The 25,953-nt window shown below is 42.1% G+C and overlaps 1 protein-coding gene across 1 annotated transcript; it reads right to left on the bottom strand.

Annotated features, from left to right (window-relative positions):
- Nucleotides 1-5,999: 5,999 nt before the first annotated feature.
- Nucleotides 6,000-10,306, bottom strand: LOC148139327 (putative G protein-coupled receptor 139). Its single transcript, XM_087980841.1, has 2 exons — nt 10,240-10,306; nt 6,000-6,913 (listed from the first exon to the last, which is right to left on the bottom strand). The coding sequence occupies exons 1-2, from the start codon at nt 10,304-10,306 to the stop codon at nt 6,000-6,002; spliced, it is 981 nt and encodes a 326-aa protein (XP_087836967.1).
- Between the last annotated feature and the right edge of the window lie 15,647 nt (nt 10,307-25,953).

Below are 25,953 nucleotides of genomic sequence, written 5' to 3'. Positions count from 1 at the left end.
AACATATAAAGTGGCCTACACCTGTTTGATAGTCCCTAACCATTCCTGAAAACCATCTGGTTATTTAATAAGGACTTCACTCAGGCAGTCATTTTCTAGTCGAAAAATGTTGAGCCAATTAAGTTGAAACTTTCTCAAACAATTTTGCCCTTACAGGCTTGGGCCCGAGCTTTTTACTACAACCAGTGGGAACTGAGCCAGCTGCTTCTCATAACAGACCGGAACCAAAGTTGTCCCCTTTTTCTGTAAAGGGCTCCCAGCACAGGCTCTCAGCCTGGTCAATGTCTTACACTTAAGGATTCAACTCCACAGTGAATTTTATTCAAGACTGGTTCTGCAATCACTGAAAACGACATATTGGTCTCAAATTCCGTGAGAAGTGGCCACCATTTAACCAGATGTTTGTTTGGGCCTGATTTGGTTGTTGCTAAGCAATTTAATGGTTCCAAACCAGCTGCAGGTGGACTCTCCAGGGGGTGCACTGTCTTGGATACCGGCATGTGAGCTCTCTTAGTTAATTCAGGCATAGGGGAAATCTTTTGCTGTCTCAATCCTGCCAACCAGCAACAACTACAATGGCTTGGATCCTTGAGAAAATTTAAACAATTTGACTAGGACTTGGCTTTGTTTCGGAATTATGCTGTGGGCTGACCTGATGTCTCTCCGTTCAGGATATTTCCTGAGCAACGTTGTGCACTCAAGTGGTGTTCCACAAGCTCAGTCAGCCTGGTGAGGGTGTCCACTTCCGTCAGAATACCCTGGAACTCAGATGCTCCACTTGCTGCATTTTCCAGTTGTAGTGCCTGTTTGAGTTCCTGTTGGGCTTCAGCTAAGAACATAGAACAGAGAACAGCACAGCACAGTACAGGTCACTGGGCACTCAGTGTTGTGCCAGCCTTTCATCCTGCTCTAAGATCAGACTAACCTACATACGCTTCAGTGTACTATGTCCCATATGCCGATCCTCAAGAGTCACTCAAATAACACTAATGTATCTGTCTCTACTACTACTGCTGGCAGTTCAATCCACACACCCACCACTCTCTGTGTAAAGAACTGACCTCTGACATCTGCCCTAAACCTTTCTTCGAGTACCTTAAAATTATGCCCTCTAATGATGGACGTTTCTGCCATGGGAAAAAGCCCCAGCCTATCCACTGTATCGATGTCTCTCAACATCCTGTATACCACTATCATTTCGCCTCTCATTCTTCTTCGCTCCCATGAGAAAAGCCCTAGCTCCCTTAACAGTTCTTCATAAGACATGCCCTCCTGGCAGCATCCTGATAAATTTCCTCTGCACCCTCTCTAAAGCTTCCAGATCTTTCCTCAGATGAGGCGACCAGGCCTGCACATGATATTCCAAGTGTGGTCTAACCAGTGCTTAAAAGAGCTGCAACATAACCTCGTAGCTCTTAAACTCAACCGCCCTGCTAATGAAAGCCAGCATACCATACTCCTTCTTAACAAACCTATCAATCTGGGTGGAAACTTTGAGCGACCTTTGGACACAGATCCCAAGATCCTTTGTTCCTCCACACTACCAAGAATCCTGTCTTTAACCCTGTATTCAAATTCCAACTTTCAAAGTGAATCACTTCACACCTTTCCAGGGTGAGCTCCATTTGCCACTTATCTGCCCAGTTCTGCATCCTCCCGTTGTAACCTACAACAGCTCTCCACACTATCCACCACTCTACCAACCTTCTGTTATTGGCAAACATACTAACCCACCCTTCCACTTCCTCATCCAAAGAGCAAAGATCCCAGAACTGATCCCTGTGGAACACCACTGGTCACTGAGATCCACACTGAGTACTTTCCATCTTTTATCAGCCAGCGAATTCTGAATCCAGGCAGCCAAATTTCCTATATCCCATGCCTCCTTGTTTTCTGAATAAGCCTTTCATGGGGAACCTCATTACATGCCTTGCTAAAACCTGTACACCACATCCACTGTTCTACCTTCACCAATGTGTTTTGTCACATCCTGAAAGATTTCAATAAGGTTTGTGAGGCATGACCTGCCGCTCACAAAGTCATGCTGACTACCACTAATCAAACTACAGTTTTCCAAGCAATCATAAATCCTGTCTCTCAGAATTCTCTGCAATTGCTTACCCACTACTGGCGTTAGACTGACTGGTCCACAATTTCCAGGATTATCCCTATTCCTTTTCAGGAACAAGGGAACAATATTGGCCACACTCCAAACATCTGGCACTACTCCAGAGAACAGTGAGGATGCAAAAATCATTGCGAAAGGTGCAGCAATCTCTTTCCTGCCTTCCTGTAGAAACCATTTCAAGAGGTTCTACTGGTTAATTAGAGCTCCAATTTCAATTTGTCTGTGATTTTGACTGAATCATCACCAACTCACACATAGACTGTCACACCATCATGCCCCTACGCCGGGGACTGTACATGTTATGCACAAACACACACTCGTGCAGTCAGTCACAGCTCCAGAGAGGCCAGTATCCTCTTATTGTACATGCCACTGTCCCAACTAGCTAAATACCAGCTCCTCGAGTGAGCAGAGCCCCTGACACTCCGGTTTATGTCAGTCAGTCAGGGCTCTCTGACTGGACCTGATTACCAGCCCCAATCAGGGAATTCCTATTCTCTGAGGTCCACCTGGCTGACCTTGATCCAATGACTACACTCAGCCTGTCTGTGTCCTCATCGGATAACCATAGTTTTGTTTTAAAATATTCATTCAACAGAGCTGGGTATTTGAGCTCTTTGTCCTCTATCCGACTTGGAGAAAGTGTCCAGTTGACCATCGAGGAACAAGATAAAACAATTCCATTTTGCTGTGACATCAGACAGTGAGAGTGTACCTACCTTGGCTGTCCTACCTACATTCCTAATATCATTGTGATATGAACTTCCCTCAGAGAAATAGGAACTAAATGGAACTAAACACAATATAATCTATAAATACAAGCAAAGCTATTGTTAAAGAATACTATAAGTCAGTCACAAAAGGAACATGTTTATAAAGAACTAGGATTTATGAAAGTATTTCACAGTAGGATTCACCCTGCAACAATGACACTGAACCCTAAGAAGAAATAATATGGTAGATGATCAAAAGTGAAGCACGAACATAGTTCTAAAAGTGATATTGAAAAGAAAAGAGTTATGAGACATACACCTTTAATGATTGAGGAGTTAGCAATGCTTCAGAGTCAGTTCTTGCTGAAAGTCCTTAACACAAAATTATATCTTTGTAACTTTCTAACCAGAGAGTGATGGGGACAGAGTCATATAATACTCACGAGATGCATGCAATTTGATGTCTGATGAAGAGGTGGTCAAAGTGTCAGTGGTAGGCTACAATGTGGAATTAAAGCCATAATCTTATCAGCCTTGGGCTTATCCAATGTTGGTGTAGCCTCTAGATTTCAGATGACCTACTCCTACTGACTCATAAGGTCGGATGTATGTTTATACCTTTCATAATGCTGGATGGCTTTAAAGCATCAGTCGATATATGGAGGAATGGAATAGTCAGAGAGCGACCTTCCCATAGAGATACAGAAGATGGCATTGTGATGGAGGACAGAGGACATAATGGGGTTTGGGAGCAATAACATGAGTTTGAAAGTTGACCCATAGTTGAAGTAAGATCCACTGGATCATGGTGAATGGAAATGTTTTGAAATTGGAATTGGAGCAGATTAAATACACTTGTATTCATTCTCAGTTGGGTTTGATTGTAATGAAATGTCAGATACAGTTCAGGATACATAGGTGTTGTCACGTTTAAGTAGCAAGACTATCCATGTGAATTTCAGCAACCAATGACTAGAGGCAGGACAGAGAGTGACCAATCGTTCAGAGTTTGGAAGCCACATGCCTGTTGATGCATGCGAATAGATCAGATCAGCCACAGAGACTTGTAACCAAGAAAGGTTTGAGTCATTAACTTTAGAAGAGCGAGTGGGAAAGTGACTGAAAGCAATATGGGTTCTTTTCTGGACTATTATTTTATGGTACCTGAAATCTGAGACCGCAGTCACCAGTTAAAATCAAGGCCCTTGTTTCTGGACGATAAAATACAGTAGATGACATTCATAAACCTAAATATGATCAGGTTTTGTTTTCATTCATTCATTGGACGTGGGTTTTGCCACTGAGGCCAACATTTATTGCCCATCGGTAATTGCATATAGGTCAGCTTAGAGTCACCACATTGCAGTAAGTCTGGAATCACATGGAGTTCAGAACAAGGAAGGATGGCAGTTTCCATTCTCTAAAGCTATGAGTGAACCAAATGAGATTTTACAAAATCTCAGTTCATTATGTGCTATTCATTAGTGTTACTTTTTAAAGTATAGTTTTGGACAGACAGAAAGATTGATTCCTCTGGAGGGAAATTCAAAAGGCAACATGTGTAAAGCAAATAACTCAGCAAATAGTGCCAAAAAAGCCAACACAAAATAATAAAAATATCTATTATCGTAATATTCAGAATGTGGAAGATTTGAAAATAAAACAGAAGTGTAGTAATATAAATGATGGAGGTGCTGGTGTTGGGATGGGGTGGACACTGTCAGAAGTCACATGACACTTCACCTGGTGAAGCAGCAGTGGTTATGATTTCAGATAAACCTGCTGAACTATAACCTGGTGTCATTTGACTTCTGGCAATAATATAAAAAACATAGGAATAGGATATTAGGAGCACGATTTATATTGCTAGAATGTAAAGTACTTTTGCATTCACTTTTTGATCTGGTGAGATGTGAGTTTAGTTTGTGTGCATGAAGTAATGTATAAGTAATGTATTAGTCTTTCTGGAGCCGTCCATTCAAACCATCATGGGTCAGAAAGCATGGAGCGATACTGGAGAGATATTGTGAGATGACTTGCATTACGAGTATTTTATAATCACAAAGACAAACATTGACCTGCTTTTGGTTTTGAAAAATACATGCTTTCTTGTGAAATGAAAACATAATTAATGAGGCATTTGGGGTATTTCACAGAGACTGCAACAGAGTAGTTATAGGAACAGATTCTCCCTCAGAAAAACAGTTAATTTAGAACAGTTTGAAACTGTTATCCTACTGCAAGTGTTAAAAATGAAAGGTACAAACCATAAATCTTTGGTTATAAATCAGAAAGTGTCATTTTACGCCAAGAATATTCAGTTGTGTGAATAAACAGGGGAAAGACTAACAAACCCCCAAGAAATGAAAGTAGCAGCTCAGTCACAGCTGTAGATGTTGCACAGAATGAAGCTCTCTCATTCGAGTACAGTAAAGTTGGATGACAGGATATTTATGTCATGTGCTCTGAAAACTTTCAAACTGTTTTATATGTGAAAAGCACAGACATTTTCTCACTAATTTCATTTCCTTTACTTATGTCACTTTTCATTGTTAAAAACAAATGTACAGAGTTTCAGACTTATCTTTCACTGAAAGGCTACCACTCGAAATGAGAAATGAAATAAAGATGAACGAGGAACCCTGATTTCTGTTTCCATTCTGAGCTTTCCATTTTAACATAATTTGGGACCATGCCAGATCATGTCTGCAGTAAATGAAATGACAGGAAATGTTTTTGCCAAACAACACTGAAAAGAGACGGACAAAATGTGAATGGACTCGTTTGCAATTCACTGCCAACACTAACGAGGGGCCCAGTGCTTACATTCAGTGCTACCCATTTTATGGAAAGCAATCTCCCTAATTCAGTTCTTCCTGTTGATTTCTTGTGGCGTTTCCTTTATGTGTGTGGATGCTGCAACTGTATAGCTCTTATGAGCGACTTATTCATTACGTTTACTTCAGATGAGGATTAAAAATCTTTTATCAATATTATGACAATCCAAAATAAAATAGCAGCCAATCGACGGTAAGCCTACACTGCTGTTCGTATTTTTATACAAATTGACATTTTTTAATACAAATAATTTGATGAACGTTCACTACTCAATGCTGTACTCAGGAAAACAGTCGTATATGGTACTGTCTTAGAGATTTTCATCGATGCATTCTAAAAGTAAAGACTCTGCTGATTGAAGTCAGTGGGTATTTTACAGCATTAATGAACTGTTCCCTGAACTTCGACTGAGTTACTCCATAAATAAATGTATTTGTGCAGCAACTCAAACTCAGCAGCATGTATCCAATTCTTTCAAATATACTCAAACTGTCATTGTAAGATTTGGGATCAATTGCTGCAATTCGATAATATAAGAAATTTATTACATAGGGTGACCACAGCAATATGAAGCTACTCGATATGGTGAACAGTAAAATCATTGACTTCCTTCTGCTCTCCATCTCAGGATCACTGCGCTCCTCTTCGATGTTCTGACTCCTCAATCCTTTACGGATCCGATTTGCCACTAAAACGTATCTGACTGTCAAAGCATTGAAGAGCAAAACCAAACTGAATGGGAGTAATGGCGTTAACACTTTATCAAACCAGTCATAAATCATCCATCCATGTTCAGTGTAATAGCTGGCCTTCATTTGACAATACCAGTGTACATTGTCAACCACCATCATAGGTTCCCGTATAATGAAAATGGGAGCATTTTTTATACAGAAAAATGTGAAGGTTGTTGAAAGAATAACAGCTGCTGTTTTGATGGTGCAATATTTCAGTTTCAGTTTCCGGCAACAAATGGTCACAAAGCGATCAGCGGAAAAAGTGACAGTGAACCAGACAGAACAGTCTGAACTCACTAAAAGCAGGAACTGAATCCCAATGTATGCAGGTGTGAGGTGCAGGAATGATCCCTGATAAAAGTAGTGATTCAATTGATATAATATAACATCAGTGATGATGACCATCAGATCCGCTGTCGCCATGGCCACTAGGTAATGAGTAGTGCATCTGGAGAGGCCGCATTTTCCTCGGGAGAGGATCAAAATTGCCAGTGCATTAACTGTAAGAGGGAGAATGGAAGTTAATTTAAAAATTTTAGTTTGAACAGCCTTCTATTTGAGTCAAGATGGCTTTAGAGTGCTCAGGAAGAATATCAAAATATAAAAAGATGTTAATCTTGATTCCATCCCATGTTAGCCTTTGTCCAATGTACAAAGGGTGTGGCTGCGTGGTGTTGAACATGAAGTACTGCAAAATCTCTATGTAGATGTAAATTTGTCAGTTGCATATTTTAATTGTTGCATACAACTCAGATTGAACATGTTCTATTGGATTAACTTCCATCAACTGTTAATGACAGGGACAAAAAACATGAGCAGGGTAGCAAATTATCCTTCTGTTCTCCCAAAAATTAACCAATCTGTTCTCCTAGCCAACGAGTAATGGCCTTAAATGTTTTAAATGTTCAACATAATCACAATGCAAGCTGGCATATAATGACATCCACATTACAAATGTGATGCACAGAATCATGAATTTGACACCATTATGTTAAATAATCCTGCCTTACAGGACAGACACATTCTTAGCAATGTTCCACAGGAATATGAGAATAGCAGCACTCATGGCAAGAGATCATATCCACACCCTATGAACAAGTGGACCTGTAGTTGGGGTTGGCCACGTGAAGGACAGAGGATAACTATTGTGTAACTGAAATGTACTGTAAGATAAATGAAACCATTGATAAACATAAATATAATAAAATGGAGCTGTCAAGTGATTGAACAACTTAACAAAGAATGCCTTCAAAGTGAGACAAAACAAAGAATTCTTTCATGTGAGAAAGTATATATTTGAACTTGGTCTTGTACGTGGGTTGCTCTCTCTGTGTGAACTACCAGCTGTCAATTCTATATTCCAAGAACCCAACAATTGCTTTCAGTCACTGAGAGTCATAGAGATGTACAGCAGGGAAACAGATCCTTCAGTCCAACTTGTCCACACTGAACAGATATCCTAAATTAAACAAGTCCCATTTGGCAGCATTTAGCCAATATCCCTCTCAACTCTTCCTACTGATGTGCCCATCCAGATGCTTTTTAAATATTGTAATTGCACCAGCCTCTCCCACCTCTTCTGACAGCTCATTCCATACATGCATCATCCTCCGCATGAAAAAGTTGCCCCAAGGACCCCTTTTAATTCATTCCTCTCTCACCTTAAATCAATGCCATCTAGATTTGGACCCTCTCACCCTGGAGAGAATACCTTGACTAGTCACTCTATCCTTGTCCCTCAGCCTTCGATGCTCCAGGAGAAAAAGCCCAAGCCTATTAAGATTTTTCCTACAGCTTAGAAATTCCATCCATGGTGATATCGTTGTAAATCTTTTCTGCACACTTTTAAGTTTAGCAGCATCTTTCCTGTAGCAGGGAGGCCGGAACAGAATGATTTGTTTTCCAGAAATGGCCCAACCAACTTTCTGTACAGCCACAACATGACATCCCAACTCCTATACTGAATGCATGGCCAAAAACGGCAAGTGTAATAAACACCTTCTTTACTACCCTGTCTACGTGTGACTCCACTTTCAAAGAAATATGAACCTGAACCCCAAGGTCTCTTTGTTTGGCAACAGTCCTCAGGACCCTGCCATTGAATGCAGAAGAGCTGCTCTTGGTTTGCCTTTCTAAATTAGAGTGGTGCTGGAAAAGCACAGCAGTTCAGACAGCATCCAAGGAGCAGGAAAATCAACATTTCAGGCAAAAGCTCTGCATCAGGAATACAGGCAGAGTGCCTGAAGGGTGGAGAGATAACTAAATCTCTGGAAATTGCATTTCGAATCACGAATTATGTTGAAAACTGAAAAACATACTCAGAACTGGTGGTGTGTTAGTGAACGGTTCTCATTGCTTTCCATTCATTGAACTCCCTGAGATTAGGAAATGCCACCACTTCTTCCTCAAAACTATTCTTTGAAAGAAAAACCTTAATTGATCATCAAAAAAAAGGATTTGATTTGTTAAGCAAGGAAAGGCTTCCTTGCATGTCATCAGCTCAATGTAACCATCCACACTGAATATCCTTTGTTGTCAGCTGTCCTCCAGTACAGAAGTACAGGAGTCCAGTGCAAGGAATTTACAATGGCTGCTTTTTAATGGTACCATCTTAGGTACAGGTACAAATCTTACAGAGTAAAGAAAAAGTTATACAAAAGAGGATAATGAGGAAATCAGTAGCATTACTAACAGCATCTGAGAATGAGTTAGGAATGAGGTAGTTATTTAAATTACAGCCCAGTAAAGAATTACAACAGCAGCAGCTCAGCACATGGTGTCAGGGCCCAAGTCTAACAAGTGTCCCCCCTCCCTCCAGCCTCCAGGCCATTCCCTCACCAGCACTCAGCAGTAACAAGGTCAGTCATGCTTCACCTCGTGCTGCTCCGGAATGTGGGTTTCCCCACATGCCATTCTGGGGCATGGAATTTCCCTGCTGTGAAAACTCTGGGATTCAGTCCCTGTATCTTTGACCCTGCTCACTCTGCTGTCTCTGAGGGACATGGCCAGTGTGCTCAGCTCCCGCTCTGTCTCCAGTTGCAACTGGTCTCCATTCCCCAGGTAGGGGTAGTTAAAAGATTCAGGCAGGGGTTGAAGAAAAAAAGACTGCAAAGAGGAGAATAATAAAAGAAACGAAAAGGAAAAGAAACAGAAACTGGAGAGAGAGAGGAGTTCCGACTGGAGTGCCTTACCCTGTCACCGTCTTAATATCTGGTTTATCCGAAGGCTGTGTTTCTATGTTGTATATCTCTGTGAGTCTCTGATCTCTGCAATCTACTGCTCACAGGGATTGTCCTATTATTGAGTCCCAATCAAAACTTACAACAATCCTGATAATACATGTGCAATGATGGTAGTGCTAACTGACCTACAGTGAACTCAAATGGCAAATACTTTGAACAAAATACAAGCATGGTGGCATGGTGTTCCACTGCATGGATTGATGCAACTTTCAAAGTTCTGCTCAGGGAAGGGAATGGCCTCGTGGCATTATCACTGGACTATTAATCTAGAGACCCCGTAATGTGCTGAGGACACAGGTTTGAATCCCTTCATGGCAGATGGTGGAATTTGAATTGAATGAAAACAAAAATCTGGAATTAACAGTTTTATGATAACTGTGATTCCATTCTTGATTGTTGGAAGAATCTTTCTGGTTTGCATACGTCCTTTAGGCAAGGAAACTGCCATCCTGGTATGGCTGGAATGTGACTCCAGACCCACAGCAATGTGGCTGACTCTTAAGCTCCCCTCTGGGTCATGAATGCTGGTCTCACCAGTGATGCCCACATCCCATAAATGAATAATTTAAAAAAAAATAACTTACCAGGAACACCAATAGCAGCAATAGAGATGTAATATACTTTATCAACAATGGTGAACAACTGCAGCATTTTGCGATAAAGGTTCTATTCCCAGGTGATGAAGCCAAAACCTTTGAGTTGAACATAGTATGACAGTGTTCAGAAACCATTTTATACTTTTCCTGGTTCCCACGGGAATGTTAAAGTTGCATCATTGCTACTTCTGATCAGTTTGGGAAAATATATTAGCACCAAGATATTCAATCCCTGTTGCATTCAAATTATTCAGTTCTGACTTCATAGGAAAATACCAAAGAGAAGGCTTACAACCTGAGTGACTCATTGGTAGATCAATCCCTGTGGGCAATGGATTTCAGAAATCATAGAGCCATTGAGTGATACAGCTCAGAAACAGACCCGAGGTTAAAAGTGTCCATACCGACCAAACCCTTCGACCTGACCTAGCCCCACTTGCCAGCAGTTTGCCCATATCCCTCTAAATCCTTCCTATTCTTATGCCTATCCAGATGTCTTTTCAACGTTATAATTGAACCAGTCTCTATCACCTCATCTGTCAGCTCGTTCCATACGCGCACCATCTTCAGGTTTATAAATCAATACAGCCTTCCAAACTCCTACAGAGACTGAAACCAGTACTTGTGTTTGCCAGACCCAGCGACCTGAGCTAAAGGTCAGGACAACCAAAGTAATACAGCAGCTCAAGCTAATAACATGTTGCTGTTTCCAAGGAGGCATCTCAATCAAACATCAAGGCATAGTATATACAAGTAGGGTGAGTCCATTCAGTTTTTCAAATCGATTTCACCACCCAATATTAATGACGGCTGATCATCTAATTCAGGACCTTGCTCCCAGCTTCCTCCTGACATCCTTTAATCACTTTAGCCTGAAAAAAAAATCTATTACCTTCTTGAAAGTATTCGCTTCCTTGGCAGAGAATTTCCCAGGACCACCATGCTCTGGGTGAATTGTAGTTTTGCTTTCTTTGTGCTCAGTGATATATTTCCTATCCTGAAAATCATGGTTCTGGACGGACAAGTCATTGAAAATAGTCTTCCTGTATTTACAATGACCTCAAACTCAATTAACCCAAGGACCTTTGTTTTAATGTTTTCATTCAATGTGTGCTGTTTGTCCATCAGTCATTTACAAATAGCTACACTGGAATTCTGGAAATTTGAAAACTACCATTTGAAATCTATCTGTTTGTTCTGAGCTAAACTCGTCAACTTTGCTGCTCCCAAGCCCTTTGGTGGATTCTTCCTTTTCTGGAATCTGAATGAAAATAACAACTTATTTCATAATTTACCCTTTGCTTCCTTTCAAAGCCGTCATTCCAAGCGGAACAGAGCCGGCCTTAATTCCACTCAAAGCCGAGACAAACTTTCTGTTACTGCCATTCAAACTAATTTCACATCACATTAAAGTTACTGTCTCCACTCCTATTGATATTTATCAACATCTCATTCATTAGTAAACATGGGTACAAAGTAATCCTCCCAAGTCTATACTATTCCTGCCGTTCTGAGCAGAAATCTTGCACTTTGACCCTAAGTGGACCTATCCATTACACCCCACTATTTTCACATCATGAAAGTTTTTTTGGATTCACTTTCAAATTAATTGCTAAGGCATATGACTGTCTTTGTACATCAATTATCTTCTTCACCTGTCCTATCACATGCTTATAATTCATGTTTCCATGTAAGACATTTCAATTTAAATATGTCACTTAACATTGTTTTTGTCACATTGTATTACCTTCCATCACCTTCCAATGAGCTATGGTGTTGGATATTATGAAAACTGTTACATTGTATTGGAACTGACCAGTATCACAAAGCTTCCAGCCATACAAACCACTCATTATTCTGCTATATTGAACTTGCTTCCGTTAGACATATTATTGTCTCCTGCACCGCGATAGAGTGAAAAGTAATGCTTTGCGTGTTTTCCGGACAGATCACACCTTGCACAAGTGTATTAGGATATTAGAACAGAATGCAGTATATAGTGTTCCAGCTTCAGAGAAGGTGCAGAGAACAATCAACTTTAATATACAAGAGGTAGAGTAGAGGAAATTTATTTTTCGTTTCTACCATATACAGCTGGTCCAATAAAAATGAGACAGCGTTCCTCCAAAATCAATGTGCTATATGAACGTTCAGACTACACAAGAGTAAAGTCATACACAGGGCAGCACAAAGTGAATAGAAAAGTGCAAAAATGTGCAAGACAGCGCAATAATTCCTGAGAAGGCAAGACAATAGGCACAGTGGTGGATACATTACAATGTAACAGTGACTGATCATTAATAAAACATTGTTTTTGCAGCAATTCAAAAACGTCGTCCAAAAATTGCAAACAGAATAAAGTGTGATCATGCACTGTTAAGGAACCTGATAGCTTGGGGAAGAAACTGTTCACGGTCTCTTGCATGAGAGAACAAATGCTCTGGTATCTTCTACCAGATGGCAGGAGGGAGATGAATTTGAATGAAGAATGTGTGGGGTCATCCACAATGCTGTTAGCCTTGCAGATTGAGCATGTGGTGTAAATGCCTGTAATGGAAGGAAAAGCGACTCATTCATAAGCCTGATAACAGCGGGGAAGAAGCTGTTCTTGAGACTATTGGTAATGTTTTCAAACTGTTGTACCTTCTGCCCTTTGGAAGAGAGTTTCACCGGGGTGGGAGGGGTCTTTAATGATCTTGGCTGGTTTCCTGAGGCAGTGGGAAATATAGATGGAGTCAGTGGAAGGAAGGCTGGTTTTTGAGGTGAATTGGACTGTATTCATAACTTTATAATTTCTTCCGGTCTTGAGCAGAGTTGCACTACCAAACGGTGATCCATCTGCATCGGATGCTTTCCAAGGTGCACCTGAACGCTTGCTACTTGCGTTGTGAATTTCGTTTCATCATCCTATCAAAATCAGATCTCTTTAAATGTATGGATTTCAGGTTTAATTTGCCTGCAGTTATTTGTCATTATTATTAATAAATTCAACTACATGACATTAAGACATCCAGACTCTTCTCATTCTCCAAAAAATCAATGCTTTTAAGTCCATTTGACACAACCGTTCTACGAATGAAAATTCCTCCATAACCTGGAATCAAATGAGAGAATCTGTTCTGGTATACCTCCAATATCTTGCCTTAGATGAGAGGACCAGAGATGTTCACAGACTTAGCAACTACTCACTGTTTTTATGTTCCATTTTCTTTAGAATGAACACCAACATGGCTGTTACCCACTGATACGGGGTGACCTTATAGAGGTTTATAAAATCAAGAGGGACATGGTAGGGTAAATAGACAAGGTCTTTTCCCAGTGTAGGGGAGTCCAGAACTAACAGACATAGGTTTAAGATGAGAAGGGAAAGATTTAAAAGGTAGCTATGGGTCAACATTTTCACACAGATGTTGGTGCCTGTAGGGATTCAGCTGCCAGAGGAAGTGGTGGAGCCTGGTACAATTATAGCATTTATAAGGCATCTGGATGGATATATGAATAGAAAGGGTACAGAGGAATATAGGCCAAGTGCTGGCAAATGGGAGTGGATTAATGTAGGACATCTGCACAGCATGGGCAAGTTGGACCGGAGGGTCTGTTTCCGTGCTGTATATCTCTATGACTCTATCTCTCTATGACACTTTTTGTGATTCATGCACAAGGACCGGCAAGTTTCTCTCTATTGAAGATTTCTCCAAACTTTCCCTATTTTAAATAATTTTCAACTCTCCTAATCTTCCTGACAAGATGGGCAACCTCATATTTTCCCACTTTACATTTTTTCTATCAAGTATTTTGTTTTACAACTTCCTTAACCTGCCTGTATTACTTTGTCGTCAGCTTGGGCCATCCTTATCCCTTGCCTCCCCACCTACGTGTACATCATCCATAAAATAGTGAAAAAAACATTCTTTTTCATCATTCACATCACTAAAATATGTTGTCAATATTTGTGGCCTGAATGAGTCAGTCATCATCCTGTAGTTTTCCCTCTGTACCAACTCACTGTTTCCTATTAGTAAGCAAATCCTCTCTCCACAGTACTGTTCTGTGCCCTACACCATTCGTTCGTATCCTACAAAGTAATCTGATGTGTGACACCTTGTTGAAATCCTAATACTTTACAACTACTTGATCCTCTTCATCTACCCTGCTTGTTGCTTCCTCATTTTCAGTTCCCTGTCATGAATCAATGCTCACTCTGTTTGATGATATAACATGTTTCAAAATATTCTGATTTCATCTTTTAGAATAGACTCTAGCATTTTCCCCATTAAAGATGTTAAGCTAACTGATCTATAGTTACCTTTTTATCCCTCTCTCCCATTTTGAATTGGAGTGTCACATCAACAATTTCCTTTTCATGGAGTCATGGAACTCTACAGCACAGAGACAGACCCTTCGGTCCAACTCATCCATGCTGACCAGATATCCTAAACCCATCTAGTCCCATTTGCCAGCACTTGGCCCACATCCCCCTAAACCCTGCCTATACATATCCAAGTGCCTTTTACATGTTGCAATTGTAGCAGCCCCCACCTCTTCCTCTGGCAGCTCATTCCATATGTGTACCACCCTGTGCGTTTAAAATTTAACCCTCAGGTCCCTTTTAAATCTTTCCTATCTCACCTTAAACCTACACGCTCTCGTTTTGATCACTCTGTACCCTGGGGAGAAGACCATGCTTGTTCAATTTTTGCATGCCCCTCATGATTTTATGAACCTCTATAGGGTCACTCCTTAGCCTCCTATGCTTCAGGGAAAACAAAAAGGTTCCATGTTTCCATGCTGTATGACTCTGACTCTGACTCTACCCAGCCTCTCCTTATAACTCAAACCTTCCTGTCTTGGTAGCATCCTTATAAATTCTATCTCCCCTCAATGTGAAAAGTCTTTTCCTCACATCCCCTCTATAAGGTTTGTCCCTTACCTTTAATCTATGTCCGTGGTTATAGATCCCACCAAGACGGGAAAACGTTCCTTCCTGTCTACTCTATCTGTGACACTGACAATTTTACATTCCGCTTATCCTCTCTCAATCTCCTCTACTCTAAAGAAAACAAATGCACTATGCCCAATCTCTCTTAATAACTAAGAAGTTCCATCCGAGGCAACATCCTGGTAAAAAAATGATTAAAACAAAATGCAGAATTGTGACATTTTTCAAAGATAAAATGTGCGTAGCAAGTACTAAAAAAAGAGGCAACAGTGGGAGAATTGCAACGAATGATTAGAAAGAACATCTCCATTCATCGTTCATCTGTTAGCAAACGTCCTACCATTTCTGCAGTGCATGAACCCTTCCAGATCCAAAGAAGTCAGGAGCAGCATAAAATGAAAAGAAAGTTTTTATAGAAACACAAAGAGCAGATGCCACAGAAAGGGACAAAGATAAGGATCGATATGGGGGCCACAAAGAAGCTTATCAGATCAGCTGAAAAGGGTGATGAAAAGAAACATTCACGGGATGTAAAAGACAAGAAGAAATGATTTTCTGGTGAGAAAAAGGGAATGCAGCTGCTTAGAGTACTGTTGCCCCCCCCCCCCCTGTCTGGGAAGGCTGGGAATGGGGATATTGTCAATGACAGTGTTGAAATAGCAGATATGCTGAATGATTAGTTTGTTTCTGTATTGAGAGCAGAGAAGGAGGGTAGTTTGCTAGAGGTTGCACAGATATCAGCAAAGAATCAGGGCAAGGTCTCAATAAAATCAGCAAAGCATCAATAATGGGGAAATGGCATTGAAGAATGGCAAATTCCCAGGCTTCCATCTATGGGCATTAAGGAAAGTAGGTGAATATTTTTGCCAGTGCCCAACCGGTAATCTTTTGGAATTCCCTGGATTCAGGAGTTGTTCCTCTGGATTTGGAAATTTGCTCATGTCACTCCACTCTTTGAGAAGGGAGACAGAGGAAAACCAGGGAATTACAGATGAGTCAGCCTGACATCTGTGATGGGGACGTTGTTAGAATCTGTAATCAAGTGTAGAGCAACAATTGCCTCAAAAAAAATGTCAGCTAATCAGAGAGAGTCTGCATGGATTCATGAAGGGTCGGTTATGTCTGGCAAAGCTAATTTTTAAAGAGGTCTCAAAGGTGATGGATTGAGGTAAGTCAGTGGGTGTTGTTTATATGGATTGTCTCCTTCCTAAAATATACATCCACTTTGGACAAATGTTTATGCATTTTTTTCAAGTTCTCTTGAAGCTCTAGACTGGTCTTCCCAGTTCTTGGCACATTACCAGATAAATGATGATCTGGGGTAGCCCTTGTCCCCCATTCTAGTTCCAAGTGCTGATCAGTGCTCTAAGTTCCTCACCCTTATTCCTGATAATTCTTGCATTAGAATGGACACACTTCAACCCATCACACTGACTGCACCTTTGTCCTATCAAGTGCCTGTCCCTCATCGCAGACTCTCTGCATGCTCTGGCTGTTCACTACCTACACCACCATCTGATCCACAGTTCAGTTTCCCACCCCTGCCAATCTCATTTCAACCCTCTTTAAGAGCTGTGGCAAAATATCTCCTGAGGATAAAGGTGCCCAGTTCAGGTGCAACCCGTCCTTCTTGTACTGGTCCCACCTTCCCCAGAAGGTACTCCGATGATTCACATATCTGAAGCCTTTCCTCCTACACCAGCTCTGCAGCCACATGTTCATGTGCACTCACTCTTTATTCCTAGCCTCACTAGCACTTGGCACTGGTAGCAATCCTGAGATTAGGGATGGCAGTGAAGGCAGTGCAATGTTCCTCTTGCAACATGTTTGAGGTGAGGGATGCCATGGACGTCCCTGCTGATTACACTTGCAGGAAGTGCACCCATCTCCAGCTCCTCCAAGACCGTGTTAGGGAACTGGAGCTGGAGTTGGATGAACTTAGGATCATTCGGGAGGCAGAGGGGGTCATAGATCGGAGCCTTAGGGAAGTAGTAACTCCAAAGATGGCAGATAGATGGGTGACAGTGAGGGGGACTGGGAGGAAGCAGCCAATGCAGGGACCCCCTGCGGCCGTTCCCCTCAAGAACAAGTATACCGTTTTGGATACTTGTGGGGGGGACGACTTACCAGGGGCAAGTAATGGGGCTCAGGTCTCTGGCACGGAGCCTGTCCCCGTTACTCAGAAGGGAAGGGTGGAGAAGAGCAGAGCAATAGTAATTGGGGACTCGATAGTTCGGGGCACAGATAGGCGGTTCTGTGGGGGCGAGAGAGACTCACGTTTGGTATGTTGCCTCCCAGGTGCAAGGGTACGTGACGTCTCTGATCGTGTTTTCCGGGTCCTTAAGGGGGAGGGGGAGCAGCCGGAAGTCGTGGTCCACATTGGCACCAATGACATAGGTAGGAGGAGCGCTGAGGATGTTAGACAGGCTTTCAGGGAGCTAGGTTGGAAGCTCAGAGTTAGAACGAACAGAGTTGTTGTCTCTGGTTTGTTACCCGTGCCACGTGATAGAGATTCGAGGAATAGGGAGAGAGAACAGTTAAATGCGTGGCTACAGGGATGGTGCAGGAGGGAGGGATTCCGGTATCTGGATAACTGGGGTTCTTTCTGGGGAAGGTGGGACCTCTATAAACAGGATGGTCTACACCTGAACCTGAGGGGCACCAGTATCCTTGGTGGGAGGTTTGCTAGTGCTCTTGGGGGGGGTTTAAACTAACTCTGCAGGGGCATGGGAACCCAGACTGTAGCTTTAGGGTGCAGGACCTGGAGTGTAGGGAGGTTAGGAACATGACATCATTTTCAAAGGAGGGTGCCTGTAAACAGGAAAGTGGCTTGAAGTGTGTATACTTCAATGCAAGAAGTATACGAAATAAGGTAGGTAAACTTGCAGCGTGGGTTGGTACCTGGGACTTCGATGTTGTGGCTATTACGGAGACATGGGTAGAACAGGGACAGGATTGGCTGTTGCAAGTTCCAGGGTTTAAATGTTTTAGTAGGGTCAGAGGTGGGGGCAAAAGAGGGGGAGGTGTGGCATTGCTTGTCAAAGATAGTATTACAGCTGTGGAAAGGACGATGGATGAAGACTCGCCATCAGAGGCAGTTTGGGCTGAGGTTAGGAATAGGAAAGGTGAGGTCACCCTGTTAGGAGTTTTTTACAGGCCCCCTAATAGTCCTAGAAACGTAGAAGAAAGGATTGCGAGGATGATTCAAGAGAAGAGTGAAAGTAATAGGGTGGTTGTTATGGGGGACTTTAACTTTCCTGATATTGATTGGGAAAGCTATAGCTCAAGTTCGTTAGATGGGTCAGTGTTTGTCCAATGTGTGCAGGAGGGTTTCCTGACACAATATGTAGATAGGCCAACAAGAGGTGAGGCCATACTGGATTTGGTTCTGGGTAATGAACCAGGCCAGGTGTTAGAATTAGAGGTAGGTGAGCACTTTGGGGACAGTGACCACAATTCGGTGACTTTTACTCTAGTGATGGAGAGGGATAAGAGTGCACTACAGGGCAAGAGTTATAGCTGGGGGCAGGGAAATTATGATGCGGTGAGGCATGACTTAGGATGTGTGGCTTGGAAAAGTAAGCTTCAAGGCAAGGGTGTAATTGATATGTGGAGCTTGTTCAAGGAGCAACTATTGAGTGTCCTTGATAAGTATGTACCCGTCAGGCAGGGAGGAAAGGGTCGTGTGAGGGAGCCGTGGTTTAATAAGGAATTGGAATCCCTTGTTAAATGGAAGAGGGCGGCCTATGTAAAGATGAGGCGTGAAGGTTCAATTGGGGCGATTGAGAGTTATAAGGTAGCCAGGAAGGACCTGAAGAGAGAGCTAAGAGCAGCAAGGAGGGGACATGAAAGGTCCTTAGTTGGTAGGATTAGGGAAAACCCTAAGGCTTTCTATAGGTATGTCAGGAATAAAAGAATGACTAGGGTAGGAATAGGTCCAGTCAAGGATAGTAGTGGGAAGTTGCGTGTGGAGGCTGAAGAGATTGGGGAGACACTGAATGAATACTTTTCGTCAGTATTCACTCAGGAACAGGACATTGTTGTCGATGTGAGTACCGAGTCACAATTAAGTAGAATGGATGGCTTTGAGGTATGTAGAGAAGAGGTGTTGGAAATCCTGGAAAGGGTGAAAATAGATAAGTCCCGTGGGCCTGATGGCATTTATCCTAGGATTCTCTGGGAAGCAAGGGAGGAGATTGCAGAGCCATTGGCCTTGATTTTTATGTCCTCTTTGTCTACAGGAGTAGTGCCAGAAGACTGGAGGATAGCAAATGTGGTTCCCTTGTTCAAGAAGTGGAGTAGGGATAACCCTAGTAACTATAGGCCGGTGAGTCTCACTTCTGTTGTGGGCAAAATCTTAGAGAGAATTGTAAGGGATAGGATTTATGAACATCTGGATAGGAATAATGTGATCAAGGATAGTCAGCATGGTTTTGTGAAGGGCAGGTCGTGCCTCACAAACCTTATTGAATTCTTTGAGAAGGTGACTAAGGAGGTGGATGAGGGGAAAGCAGTAGATGTGGTGTATATGGATTTTAGTAAGGCGTTTGATAAGGTTCCCCATGGTAGACTACTGCAAAAAATACGGAGGTATGGCATTGAGGGTGAGTTGGAGGTTTGGATTAGGAGTTGGCTAGCTGGAAGAAGACAGAGGGTAGTAGTTGATGGCAAAGGTTCATCTTGGAGTGCTGTCACTAGCGGTGTTCCGCAAGGATCGGTTTTGTGACCATTGCTGTTTGTCATTTTTATAAATGACCTGGAGGAGGGGTTAGAAGGTTGGGTGAGCAAGTTTGCGGATGATACAAAAGTTGGAGGAGTGGTAGACAGTGAGGAAGGATGTGGCAGGTTACAGCGGGATATTGATAAGCTGCAGAACTGGGCAGAAAGGTGGCAAATGGAGTTCAATGTAGCTAAGTGTGAGGTGATTCATTTTGGTAAGAGTAATAAAAAGATGGGGTACTGGGCTAACGGTCGGATACTTGGTAGTGTGGATGAGCAGAAAGATCTTGGTGTCCATGTACACAAATCTTTGAAAGTTGCCACCCAGGTAAATAGTGCGGTGAAGAAGGCATATGGCGTACTGGCTTTTATTGGTAGAGGAATTGAGTTCCGGAGTACTGAGGTCATGTTGCAGTTGTATAAGACTCTGGTGCGGCCGCATCTGGAATATTGTGTGCAGTTTTGGTCGCCATACTATAGGAAGGATGTGGAGGCACTGGAACGGGTGCAGAGGAGGTTTACCAGGATGTTGCCTGGTATGGTAGGAAGATCGTATGAGGAAAGGCTGAGGCACTTGGGGCTGTTTTCATTGGAGAAAAGAAGGTTTAGGGGTGACTTGATAGAGGTGTACAAGATGATTAGGGGTTTAGATAGGGTCGACAGTGAGAATCTTTTTCCACGTATGGAGTCAGCTATTACAAGGGGGCATAGCTTTAAATTAAGGGGGGGTAGGTATAGGACAGATGTTAGGGGTAGATTCTTTACTCAGCGAGTCGTGAGTTCATGGAATGCCCTGCCAGTAGCAGTGGTGGACTCTCCTTCATTATGGGCATTTAAACGTGCATTGGATAGGCATATGGAGGATAGTGGGCTAGTGTAGGTTAGGTGGGCTTGGATCGGCGCAACATCGAGGGCCAAAGGGCCTGTACTGCGCTGTATTCTTCTATGTTCTATGTTCTATTACTTTATTGTTCGTCCAGCCTTTTAGCTTCACACCTAACTCCCTATAATCAATTTTCAGGTCATAATCCCTTTTCCTAGCCATGTTATTGGTACCGGTGTATACAGCAACTTCTGGCTGCTCTCATTCCCTCATAAGAATTTGGTAACCATGGTCCAGGACATCCCTGACCCCGGCACTGGGGAGGTAACATACCATCTGGGATTCTCGCTCATGATCACAGAATCTCCTGTCTGTTCCTCGCACGATATAATCCATTATCACAATAGCTCTCCTATTTTCCCCACTTCCCTTCTGAGCCACAGAGCCAGACTCAGTGCCAACGACCTGGCCACTGTGGCTTTCCCCTGGTAAGTCATTTCCCCCCCCCCAGCAGTATCCAAAACAGTATACTTACTGAGGTGCAAGGTGGTGCTTTTGCACGGTTACATCATTAATCCCACTCTCATCACTGCTGAAATCCACTGAGGCCTGTATGCCATCAGCAAGTCACACTTTAGATTTAGATTTAGGTTTTATTGTCACAGCTATTCAAGAAAAGTGCAAAAGTGCAGTGATGTGTATACCATACAGCCACACACCATAATATCTCAGGTACGAAGTATTGAGGTAAAAAATCTTACTACAGATCAGAATAATGAAGAAAAAAGTTAAAATGTACATTCTTCTTCACGTAAAAGTAAGGGATCGATCCCATCCTCGGACAACTGTCTTCATGGAGTTTGTACATTCTGCCTGTGTCTGCGTTCGACCAAGTGTGCATCAAGGAGCACTAACAAAACTGGAATCAATGGGTATAAGGGGGCAAACACTCCAGTGGTTAGAGTCATAGCTGATACATAGGAAGTTGGCTGTAAATGTTGGAGGTCATTCATCTCAGCTCCAGAACATCTCTGCAGGAGTTCCACAGGTTAGTGTCCTAGGTCCAAACATCTTCAGCTGGTTCAACAACGACCTTCCCTCTATCATAAGGTCAGTAGTGACAATGTTCGCTGATGATTACCCAATGTTGTATTCACTATTCATGACTCCACACATGCAGAAGCAGTCCATGTTCAAATGGAACAAGATCTGGACAATATTCAGGCTTGGGCTGAGAAGTGGTAAGTAACATTCATGCTACACAAATGCCAGGCTATGACCATCTCCAATAAGGGACAGTCTAACCACTGCCCCTTTACATTCAATGGTGTTACCTTCACTGAATAGCCCACTATCAACATCCTAAGGGTTATCGTTGACCAACAACTCAATTGGATTTGCCATATAAATGCAGTGTCTACATGAGCAGGTCAGAACTTAGGAATGCTGCAGCGAGTAATGTACCTCCTGACTCCACAAAGCCTGTCCACCATCTACAAGGCACAAATCAGGAGTGTGATGGAATACTCCCCATTTGCCTGGTTGGGTGCAGCTCCAACAGCACTCAAAAGGCAAAGCAGCCCCCACTTGATTGGCTCCACATTCACAAGCATCTAATCCCTCCCCCACTGATATTCAGTAGCAGCAATGCGTTACACCTACAAGCTGCATTGTAGAAATTCTCCAAAGGTCCTTGGACAGGACCTTCCAAACGTATGACCACTTCACTAGGACAGCAGATATAGAGGAATACAACACTCCCCTCCAAGCCACTCACCATTCAGACTTGCAAATATACTGCCGTTGCTTCACTGTCATGGGGTCAAAACCCTCGAATTGCCTCCCTAAGGGCATTGCTGGTCTACCTCCAGCAGGCGAGCTGCAGTGGTTGAAGAATGCAATTAACCACCATGTTCTGAAAGGGCAACTAGGGGCGGGCAATAACTGCTGGCCCAGTCAGCGATGCCCACAGCCCCACAACGAAATTAAAAAAAGATCAGAGTTCAGACAAGATTTCCACAGATGTTGCCAGTAATGAAAAGTTTGAGTTAAAATGAGAGTCTGGATAAGCTAGTATTTTGTTCTCTGGAATGTGGGAGGAAGAAGGGGAACCTTGTAGAGATTAGGTTGATGAGGAAATAATCTAAGATCATGGAGAATCTTTCTGTGCTCCGAATTCCATAATTCCAATGTTCTGCAATAATCTTTCATGTGGCACCCTGTCAAATGACTCCTGGAATTCAAATACAATACATCAATGGGCTCACCTTTATTAATAGCACACATTACTCATTCAATTAACTCCAGGTAATTGACTAAAAATGACTCTTCCCAATTTTTCCAATGAGATTCTCCTTCAAGATTGATTCTAACACTTTCTCCATAACAGTCAACAGACTAACTGACCTACATTTCCTGCTTTCAGTACCCTTTCCTTCTTCAGTAGAGGGACTATATCAGCTACTATGCAATCTCATTGAGCCTTTCCAGATTTGGTTCTGAATTTTAGAATATTGACACCAATACATCTATTACCTTATGACCCATTTAGAATCACAGAGTCACACAGTTATACAGCAAATGAAACAGATCCCTTTGGTCCAACTCACCCGTGCCGACCAGAGATCCTAAATTTATCTAGTCCTGTTTGCCAACATTCGGCCCATATCCCTCTAAACCCTTCCTATTCATGCACGTATTCAGATGCCTTTTCAATGTTCTTTTAAGAAGTGTTATTGCTTAATTAGGGCTACAATTTCTACTGGTCAATAAATTTGACTGAATCCTTACTGATGGACGGAATCATCACCAACTCGCAGACAGTCACAGCATGATTCCCCTCTGATAGGGACTGTACATGCTATGCACGCATACACATACACAGAAAGTCACCACTCCATAGACCAGGCTGACCTTGCTCCAATGATTACACTTGGCATGTCTCTCTTCATTGAATAACTGTTGTTTTGTTGAAAAAAAGACTTTGTTAACGAAAGCTGGTTAGTTGAGCTCTTTGTCCTCAATCAGACATAGCAAAAGCATCCAATTGACCAGATCAGAACAAGATAAAACGATTACAGTTTGCTGTGGTAACTGAAAGTGAGAGTGTGCTTTCCTACCTGCATTCCCACTATCAGTATAAGATTACCTTCACTCAGAGAAAAAGCAACTAAATGGAGTCAGAACACAAAATGATCTAGAAATACAAGCAAAACAATTGTTAAAGAATATACTACGTCAGTCACAAAAGAAACATGCTTAGAAAGAATTAGGATTTACGAAAGTCCAGAAGCATTTCATAGTAAGATTCACCCCGAAACCATGACACTGAACCAGATGCAGAAATATAATGATGGATGATCAAAAGTCAACCATCAACATACTCCCAAAAGTGATATTGTAAAAGTGAGTTGTGTGAAATAAGCTTTTAACGAATGAGGAGTCAGCAATGTTGTAGATTCAGTTCTTGCTGAAAATCATGAGCACAAAGTGCACCTTTGTAACTTTCTAACCAGAGAGTGATGGAGACAGTCATATAATGTTCACGAGGCACATGCAATCTGATGCAAGGTGAAGAGGTGGACGAGGTATCATTGGTAGGTTACAATGTGGAATTAAAGTCATAAGCCTTGGGCTTATTTAATGTTGGTGCAGCCTTTAGATTTCAGATTACCTACTTCTACCGACTCATAAGGTGAGATGTATGTCTTTATCTTTCATAATGTTGGATGGCTTTAATACATCAGTTGGTAGGCAGAGGAATGGAATAGCCGAAGAGCCACATTGCTGTAGAGATACAGAAGTTGGCACTGTGATGGATGACAGAGGACATAATGGGATTTGGAAGCAACAACATGAACTTCAAAGTTGACCCCGAGTGAAAGTAGGATCTGTTGGAGTACATGGTGAATGGAAGCGGTTTGAAGTCAGAATTGGAGTAGCTTAAATTCACTTGTATTCTTTCTTAATTGGGTTTGATGGTGATGAAATATCAGATATTGTCCAGACTTCAGAGCAATGGTCACATTTAAGGTAGCAAGGCTGTCCATGTGACTTTCAGCAACCAATGACTGGAGGCAGGACGGGAGAGTGATCAATGGTTCAGCGTTTGGAGGCCACTTTCCTGTTGATACATGTGAACAGATCAGCCGCAGAGACTTGTCACCAAGAAAGGTTTGAGTCATTAACTTTAGAAGAGAGAGTGGGAAGTAATCAGGGAATTTTTTCTACTATCATTTTATGGTACCTGAAATGTGGGACCACAGGCACCAGTTAAAATAAAGATTATTTTTGTCAAGTACAGAAGATGACATCCAGAGGCCGAAAGATGATCTGGTTTTATTTTAATTCATTCATTGAAGTGGGTGTTGCCACTGAAGCCAAAATTTATTGCCCATCAGTAACTGCACATCGGTCAGCTAAGAGTCACCACATTGCTGTGGGTCTGGAGTCACATGGAGGTCAGATCAAATAAGGATAGCAGTTGCCTTCCTCAAAGGATATGAGTGAACCGAATGAGATTTTACAAATACAAAGTCATCCTGTGGCACCCATTAGTGTCACTTATTATTGTATAGTTTAGAACACATGAAGAGAGCTATTCCTCTTGAGGCATATTCGCAAGTTAACATGTGTAAAGCAAATAACTCAGCAAATAGAGCCAAAAAGGCCAATTCAAATTAAGAAAATCATCTATTATCAGAAAATTCAGAACCTGGAAGTTTCAAAAATAAAACGTGAGTGTAATAATATAAATGATGGAGGTGCTGGTGTCGGGTTGGGGTGGACGCAGTCAGAAGTCACATGACACATCACCTGATGAAGCAGCAGTGTTCCAAAGCTGATTGATTTCAAATAAACCTGTTGGACTATAATAACCTGGTGTCGTTTGAATTGTGGCAATAATATGCAAACATGAAATAAGGGACGTGATTTATGTTGCAAGACTGTAATGTACTTTTGTGTTCACCTTTTGATCTGTTGAGATGTGAGTTTGAATTTGTGTGCATGAAGGGTAATAAGAAATGTGTTAGCCTTTCTGGAGCCATAAACTCAAACCATCATGGGTCAGAAAGCAGGTATTTGGGTTGATACTGGAGAGATATTGTCACATCATTTGTTTTATGATCAGCAATGGCGACCTTTGACCTGCTTTTGGGTTTGAAGAATAAATATTGTCTTGTGAAATGAAAATCTAACTAATGAGCTATTTGGGGCATTT

Source organism: Chiloscyllium plagiosum, unplaced genomic scaffold (assembly GCF_037043375.1).
Source record: "Chiloscyllium plagiosum isolate Xiang-an unplaced genomic scaffold, Cpla_swu_hap1 HiC_scaffold_38, whole genome shotgun sequence".
NCBI classification, from domain to species: Eukaryota; Metazoa; Chordata; class Chondrichthyes; order Orectolobiformes; family Hemiscylliidae; genus Chiloscyllium; species Chiloscyllium plagiosum.
This window is presented reverse-complemented; position numbering and strand designations above follow the sequence as displayed.